The sequence below is a fragment of the Pseudochaenichthys georgianus genome, chromosome 16 (assembly GCF_902827115.2).
Source record: "Pseudochaenichthys georgianus chromosome 16, fPseGeo1.2, whole genome shotgun sequence".
Taxonomy (NCBI): Eukaryota; Metazoa; Chordata; class Actinopteri; order Perciformes; family Channichthyidae; genus Pseudochaenichthys; species Pseudochaenichthys georgianus.
Window position 1 is genome coordinate 43,793,346 of NC_047518.2, and position 8,755 is coordinate 43,802,100.

An 8,755-nucleotide genomic window follows, 5' to 3' on the forward strand; every position below is an offset into this window, starting at 1 on the left:
ATTCTTAAGATGGCCATCGACTCCCAAAAGGTAAGAGGAATAATGTATCACCCTTTGGTCGAGTGTGATTTCAGTGGCCTTCCTGCTTTCAGAATACATCTAATTAATCTGTGTTTCATCTTTTTCATGCTTTATTCAGAATCCATTGCTCTCATTAGCGGTGGATTGGTCAGATAGTCGCTGTAGTGCAACCTCGATCGACTTTCCATACTTAACACTCCAACTAAATGAGGCATGTGTTCAAGTCATGCATAGCCAGGAGGAAACCCAATGACAAATCTATTGGAGAAAGAACGAATCTGAAAAAGGATAGAAGAGAAAATATTGGAAAAACCTTTATACATTTCTTGCTGAGTTTCTCGTGGTCATTTCAAGTTATTTTACATTGAATGGATGGATGTTTATTTTTCCATTAGGTTTGAAACTAGCCTTTTGAAAATACTACATTTAATTTAGTCATTTCGTACGAATAGACAGTGGCGAACCGTGGCCATCACAACTGGACCTTCTGTAGACACACACCCCCCTCCTCCGTGGCATTATAATGTCCGTCTTTCCACTGAATTGTCGTCTTGAAAAGGGTACTCACAACAATTCCTCAACAACTTAATTTCAACGTTAAAAACAATAAAACGGCATGAATTGCTTCGTCGCATTCATCTAGATGCTCTGTCTGGAGCCGGTTAACTAGCGGGCCTTCTAGAACACCCTGGAACCGAGGGGAACTCTGAAAGAATACGCCCATTGGCTACAAATCAATATATGATTGGTTGATCAAACTGTCAGTCCAAACGCACGCTCTCATTCAGAGCAACGGCCAGGGCATTCGATCAAGGATGTGGAATACCTTGCTGAAGGATGTTCTACCCAGAGACCCAGAACACGATCTGATTGGTTGCTTTCTTTTCTAACACAAACCACTGAAATGTGTAGTGCGGTCCGAGAAGGACAAACAAATCAACGTAACACTAATATTACAGATCAACAACACAGATACCATTCTCATTTATTCATTTTATTTATATAATTAAATCGATTTTTTGTTTTATCCGAGTGTTCCAGGGTATTCTCTGAATACCTTGAAGGCCCTGACGGTTCGGCTCTGCTCCCTTTTCAAATAATGCAAATCTCAGAAAACATCATGTTATTCATTTCAGAATCAGATACAGGGTTATTGCCAAGGTTTACACATGTGAAGAATTTGAATGGGTGTGTGTGTTGCATTCATAAACTATGTTAAAGAAGTAAGGAATACATATATAAAATCAATTATAAAAAACTATAATGCTTTAGGATGTAGACATTTTTTACATGAAAAACGAAACTACGCACAGTATGCAAAGTACTCAGAATATTACAATAAAATATGTGCAGTATTGTTGTGGAAAGTGGAAAGCTGTAGATCCTAAGAGAGGCAGCTTGTTATATAATACAACAACATTAAGATAAAGATAAGAGGTACTTTATTGATCCCCAAATTGTGACATTGCAGCAGCATAGAAACAACAAAACAAGGCATTTCACATAAGTAGAAATTAAAGAGTAGAAACAATACCATCATTTAAACATCTCACAATAGAATTAAAGCAGTAGAACATATATAGTGGACAGATTCAAGGCTATCATTCGTACACAGCTACAGTGTAGTTATGTCGATGCAAATCGTAGGTCCCAGGCTCCTCTAACAGAGCAACACAATAAACAGATAAAATAGTGCAAGTAAATACAATAAAATAGAAGTAGTATCTCTAAACTCTTGTCACGATCACAGGTACAGATCAGAACCCAATAGCACGACTCAGATACAACCAGTTTATTCAGGTCAGGGACAGGCAGGGTCGAAACCAGGACATCCGTCAGACAGGCAACCAAAACCAGACAGGGAGCAAGCAGGACTCGAGATCCGTAAACAGGCAGGCAGGGATCAAAAACCGGGCAGGACAAACATCTAGGCTAGAGAACAACACTCACTGGAGAGCTTGGCGGAAACGACAAGACAATCTGGCGAAGGACCAGTGATAGTGAGGTGGTATACACACTGTGGGGTGATGAGGGCATGAGTAACAGGTGAGGGGAAGGGCTGAGGAGACCAGGTGAGGGGAGTGCGCTGATTACAAGGGCCTGGAGGAAGGCGGGATATTGAATGGTTAATAAAACACTATTGAAGGACCACACATTACACATGTTATAATAACATTTTGTTCGCAGTAGGTCGTGTTAGCAGTTTTGAATGACACCCTGCACAACAGTGACTGATTTATTCCAGTTGCGGTGCTCACACAGTCTATTTCGTGTTTTCCTCCTCAGGGTCACATGTACGTCGGCACGGCGATGGAAGTCCAACGGCTGCCGCTGGCTGACTGCAATCGCTATGGCGACACATGCAGGGATTGCATCCTTTCTCGGGATCCTTACTGCGGCTGGGACAGGGCGAGGAGGAGGTGCCTTGCCATCCCGCCCGGATACAACATCACCACTGGGTGAGAGGAGATCTGATGCCATCGCTTTGTTTAGTGTTGGGAAAGTACTGAATGTCCTCTTCCAGCATGAGAGTAACATGACAACAAAGGGATCCCAACTGTAGCTGTGTTCATGACAGGATGTCTGATTACCTAGAAGACCATCAGGGCTGCTTGAGGCAGATGCTAGCTATGTGATTAACATGATGATTCAGCCTCTATGGAGAGAGACATATGACAAGCATGCTCATTTCTGACGTGGAGCTAATCTGAAGTAAACATTGAATACTGCTTTGAACCGGTATTCCTCCACCTTGTGACTGTGTAACTCCCTCAATAGTCATCTTTTATGGTATACATGCCTTTTTAATAACATCTTTGAATGGAACATTACCATAGCCTTGCCCTTTAACAGTTATTACGAGCCCTGGCTCAGCCTTACTCACCAAGAGCCCAGCGCCTAGCCTTCTTACAGGCAAAGTCACTGATCAAGTCTTTGAAGTCCAGCTTTCTAGCCAACTGGCTTTCAATGGACAGCATGGCAAGACTGCAAAGCCTTATGGGGGGTCAGGGCTGCGGAGCCTAAAGATGGATATGTTGGTCCTGGCACCAGGGGGAGGGGCAACTGATTTAGTATGAATATCTGCTAAAAATGTACCTGCATTTATTAAATGTCAGCTAAAAGAGCAGTGAAATGAAAAACCTCTGCATTTTCTGTGAAGATAGTAACAGTACTTAATGTCAGCAAAACATTACAATTATTATTTACAATGGACTAAGCTTAGCTAACAGACTAATTTCCACTACTCGTAGACCTCACCCACCTTTTCTTTTGAAAAACTGGGTGACATACTGTTGCCCTTTAGTCCCTCTCTCTTGTCTTTCTCTCCTTTATTTTCCTTTTGAAAGCCTGACTTTGTTAGTCGTTGAGACATTGTACACACGTAAGTACTAGCCTCCTCACATGCTCTCACTCTCTGCTGCTAGAAAGGGCCCCGCACAGCGTTTGGAGGCAGGACCAAACCATTACATTTAAATAGAGGGGGGTGTTCGATGCTTTGGATAATTAACTTTTGGAAGAAAAAAAGTGAAATGAATCGTAAGTTTAGTGAGTACATTATCAATTTAACGTTCTATTAATGTTAATTATTGAGGATTGATGAAAGGTTACTTAAACATTTTTTCTTAATGTTCTAACATTTTTTGGGGCCCCTGTCAGTCAAGGGCCCTTAGAATCGTCCTAACTTTTCACCCCCTTACGGCGTGATGACTACTTCCATTCTTGCGAGGATAATAAATACATGCGTCCTGATATTGAAGCTCAAGCCGGTGACGAGTGATATTTCTCTAACATTCAGCACTCTCGTGAGCGCTGGCTGATCTTAGGTGTGAATCTGCAAAGACAAACACATCCTGATCCGACTGACACTCGTTGACAGGGAGGCGATGACACTCGCTTTAATTATCAAGACACTGCAGTCCAACGAAAAACATGACATCCACAAAAGGCTGCACGTAGAGTTAACACTGTGTTAGCAAATTACCGTGGCTCTAATTAATGTCGCGCATTTCCAATGTTAGGAGCGACTGTGAAAATCAATCGTGTGCTGTAATTAGCCTCTGACTCCTTTGTTGCGTCCGCCCTGACACCGTTGAACGATTTGTCTCCGCATGTTGTCCTTTGCGGGGGACAGTAGGTTGATGTGGAGGTGCACAAGCCGTCGGGGAAACTATTTACTGCTGCTGATTTGTCCTCTCTGCTATTTTCCAACAGGACACTCATTCAGAACCTGGATCAGTCCAACTCTTCGGTGTGGGGAAGCTGCTGGTGAGCCCTTATCTCTCTCTCTGTATCTTAATTAAACCAACATAGGAATCTTTCTGCAGCAGCTTCACTAAAAAGATGCTTATCATATAATTGAGTTCAAAAACCTGCTGGCTGAGATTTCTATTTTTTTTTTTTGTACATGATGGCTTGCTCTGCCTAAAAGCCCCAAACCCAGGTTAACCTCGATGACTCCTCTCTGTGGGGACAGCTATCTCCAACATGATCTGATTTTAACACGGGTTTCTAGTTGTGTCACCGATGTCTTTTCTCCAGAAAATATGACTTAAAGATGAGAAGCAAAGTGTTTTATTTAGAGCTCTCATTCGATACAAATTTGTAATCGCATCACACCATCCTCCCGATAATTTTCTCTGATTGATCAGAAGTTTAAAATGATATGTATTTCAACTCCATATGTGGTGTTTTAATACATTTAGTTTTAATGCGTTACTGTTTAGTTAATGCTAAAACGTTGACAGCTCTTAGTCATTAGCTGATATCGTGGAGAAATATGTTATAAAGAAACAACTGAACAATTCGTACAGCTTATTGGTGATAAGTACATTTACGCTTGCAATAATAAAGGGAAGAATATATTAAAAAATCTAAATGTTTCCGTCCCTACAGCTCTGAAGCAGCGTCGCACTTCTCCCAGAGAGGTGCTGGTGGTGTCCAACACCTCCATCTTTCTCCCGTGCCCGGTGCGCTCCTTCCACGCTACGTACCGCTGGGAGAAAGACAACTGTGTCAAGAACTATCCCTGCCTCTTCTCCGGGGATTTCTGCGTGCTGGGCCGGCGGTCAGAACGCCCCTGAAGGATGGCGTCTTCCGCTGCATGGCCACCGAAGACGGATTCAAGGTGGAGGTCATCTCCTTCAGGCTGGTGAACGACGGCAGGCTCCTGGCCGCCTCCCTGGCCTCCACCTTGGGCCCGTCGCTCCTGCTAGCCATGGCTACCCTGTGGCTCCATTAACTGCAGCTACCGCTAATGCTAACCCCTCATCCTTACTGGCTCCCGATGACAGGAATACACGGAGCCTCTGTTAGGAGGCTAGGTTCGCAGAGCATTGAAGTACACGGTTGTGTTGGACCGTGAAAATCCTTTTTCCATATCAATTTATAGAGAAAGATTCCAGAAAAGTCTGTCTTGTTTGCATAAAGCAACATATCAGCAGCTGTTTTAATAAGATCCGAACTGGGAAACACATTCATTATCACAGCGAAGTAACTAGAAGAACAGAAATTGACATATCTTGCAAGTTCGATCAACCGTAGTGCTTTGCGAACCTTTCCTCTCTGACTGAAAACATATCGTATGAGTTGGGCAAAAACACCAATACCAGGCCAATTATTTTTACCATTCCTCTACTTTATTTCAAATCGACTTGACTGTGCTTATTTGTGAATATATATAAACCTTTAATACCGCTCTTAAATCTGATCATTCGACGTGTTAGACTTCATCGGTATAGCTCATTAGTACGTAGGAACATGTCTGGTATTGAGGTTTGGAAAGCCTTAACACTTCTTGGACATTAACTCCGAAGCACAATTTTGAAGCAGACTTGGCGCTATGATCATTGCGGCTGAGTCGAACAACATCGCTGGGAGGAAGTGTCAGCTTTTTGACAGGAAGTAGGAAGATGGGCAAAAGCTCTCGGAACATCACTGTGTCTCAGCACCTCCTTCTCAGGCGAGGCAGTACGTCGCATATTAGACGCTATCAGACATCGTCATTACGCCTTGTTCACAGCTTTGTCCATCGTTTCGTTTTTTACATTCGGTGGTCTTGCCGCCTCCCCGGAGCATCAGAAACAAAGATCGCTCAACGTGACCCGGGGGGGGGAGGGACTAACGGCTAACTGACGAAGATGTGAACAAGGTGTTGTGCTATCGCAATTTCAATAGACACACATTAACATAAACATGAGGGCAGATGAAGCTAAAAGGAACTGCATATTAAGCTTGTATTTTATTTGCTTGGGAAAAAAAAAGGCTTGTACTTAGATACGTGAAGTGTGTTCTGTATTTTATCGCTCTGCCGATGCTGATTTCTACCATTGCTGCCTCCGTAAGTGACTGTGTCTTGATTGTTTGGGTTTTTAAACGCCATAGTTAGAACGTGAAGTGTAACCACCGACTGCTTTGCCTCGTCCCCACGCAGGGGCATCGGAGCAAACAGACGTGGTTCTTTTGGTAATACTTGTATCTCTATGCTGTGAAACAAAAGGCTTGACGGACTCAAGTTGCTTCCCTGATGTACAGCAGCGTCCACAACCAGCTAGCATCACGCTACCTCTCCTTTAATAACTCAAAGTTCATCACGACCAAGAAGACAGTTGAAGCCGAGTGTTTGGAAGAGAAACGATGCCAGTTAAATAGCCCTAAAAAGTCAACGTTGAATGAATACTGATCAGCTGACTGAAGAAGTGGGCTTCAGCGGAGATGAATTATGCAGCGGATTAGCATGTTCTCCAGAGCTTTGAGAATTATCATTCAGTAGTGTTACACATCTGGCCGTGCCGAGCGGCAGACAGGTCATTGATAGCTAATTAGACATTGGAGCCATGCACCTTATTAGAGGATTGACGTGACACCGTCGAGCAGCTGTGAAAACCTCGAGGTGGTGTCGTGATTCTCTCTCAGCTCGGTTGTGCGTTGCTGCTCTGGGATCTGCTCGCTTTCTGTAATGCACTGAAACTGGCTTCTCACTGTGCCGATAAAAGACAAAAAAAAAAAACAAAGCTATGTTGAGCCACCGTATCCTCCCGACGTCGCTTCTTATGTTCATTTGCTTAATCCCTCGCTCCTTACCTGCCGTTTTATCTGTTCCCCCAAAGTGACTGTGTGTGTGTGTGTGGTCCTTTCTTAAGCCAGACACACACACCTTCTGGAGGTGCAACATGCATATTAATCATCTCTGTGTCGCCACCGGGGAGGGGACATATCAACAGCCAACGGCCAAGAGCGGGTAAACATTTAGTAGAGGCTGTTAGAGTGGAGACCGTTGGCAGTAAAACAACTCGTAGACATGCCCGTCACATAGTCCTGTGAAACCTCCTTTATCCCTTAAAATAACGGCTGAGTAAGTGTTGTTGTGATTCAATAGCGAAGGCGAGACACTTTGAGAGGAGAGGGAGGGGAAAATTGCATCTAATGCCAACAAGGCATTGGTGGAAGTTCCAAGAAAGTAGTAGTGCTGCAAAATGCATATATAACAGGGTGGGTGATGGATGGGGTAGAAACATCTTTGAGCTCATTCCCCTCCCCCTCCCCCTCCCCCTCACACAGCCTATAGCTGCATTCACATGAGACGGGGTAAAATAGCTCTGCGCTGTTGTTGTTGTTGTTGTTGTCGTTGTGTTTCGAATGGAGAAAGCAAAGCAGCCTGACTTTCGTACACCTTCAGCGCTGTGCACCGCTCGAGTTCATAGAGACATAGTTACCGCTGACCTCACGACGTATAGAAACGTATATGGCTGTTTTCATAGCATAGCGCCGAACCTCGCGGTGAGCAAATCACGTATAATGTGAATGCAGCTCAACCCTAAACATAAACGTGTTCTTTAGGGTTTGGTTTCTCACCGGGAGAGATGCCCTTGCGAGTGTTAACAGATAGTTGTTGCTGTGCAGAGCTGATTCGTGAGGAGCGGCGCTGCAGGCCGGTGAAATCAGGCGTTCATCATCCCGCTCCTTCCCAAGTCCTCCCGCTCAACACCACAAGGCTGCTTCGGTATCAACACTTTTCCAGCTAATGCGTGGAATTGAGATGAATAGCATTTACAGCTTTTACCAACAGTTGCCGTTTTTTTTTCTCCCCGTTCCAGTCCTTGCTTTGATATGGATATTCTCACGGTCGTTTTTTATCGGAATCCGGTAATCGCTCCTTCGCAACCGCCATCGTCAGCCGGTCCGATAAAGGCTCATTTGAAACCAATGTAATGGATCAAGCTATCTGATGTAAAGAATCAACGTCGAGTGAAGTGGGTCGCTGTTGCTCTGGGGTGTTTGAGTGTCGAGTACTGTACATGATGTGTGCCCGCAATTATGTGTCTTGATATATCTTATTTTAAAGGAACATGCCAAACTCTATTATTGAAAAAAAGAGAGATTTGTATTGGTGCCAAGCCAGTCTAATGCCATCTCATTCATGTATTTTTAAAAAACCAGATATCTACTGTGCAATAGATATTCATGTAACAAATCCATATTGACATGTGTTTCCCTGAACATGTGCGGTGACAATTAATAAAATATAACTACAAAATACTGAGTTACTGTGTTTATTTGATGGAAACTAGTTTTTTTATCTTTTAATAGCAATGTATCAAGGTATTCAATTACATCTTTACGGAAATATTCAATGTGTTGCATCTATATCCTATCTATAGGCCTATTAACGTGATTTATACAGCTTTTTGAAAGGTGAATAATCCACTACATCATTCACTTACAAGGGCATCCATTT

General features: G+C 43.4%; 1 protein-coding gene across 1 annotated transcript; it reads left to right on the forward strand.

Annotated features, from left to right (window-relative positions):
* Positions 1 to 6: 6 nt before the first annotated feature.
* LOC139435361 (semaphorin-4A-like) lies at positions 7 to 8,386 on the forward strand. Its single transcript, XM_071205985.1, has 4 exons — positions 7 to 30; positions 2,308 to 2,480; positions 4,234 to 4,287; positions 4,915 to 8,386. Exons 1-4 carry the CDS (start codon positions 10 to 12, stop codon positions 5,258 to 5,260), a joined length of 594 nt encoding a protein of 197 aa, XP_071062086.1. The 5' UTR covers positions 7 to 9; the 3' UTR covers positions 5,261 to 8,386.
* The last annotated feature ends 369 nt before the right edge of the window (positions 8,387 to 8,755 follow it).

Excerpts from the sequence above, each read along its gene's own strand:
- LOC139435361 (XM_071205985.1), top strand. The coding sequence starts at position 10 with ATGGCCATCGACTCCCAAAAG. Across the intron at positions 2,481-4,233 it reads GGATACAACATCACCACTGG|GACACTCATTCAGAACCTGG; the intron begins GTGAGAGGAGAT and ends ATTTTCCAACAG. Across the intron at positions 4,288-4,914 it reads TCGGTGTGGGGAAGCTGCTG|CTCTGAAGCAGCGTCGCACT; the intron begins GTGAGCCCTTAT and ends CCGTCCCTACAG.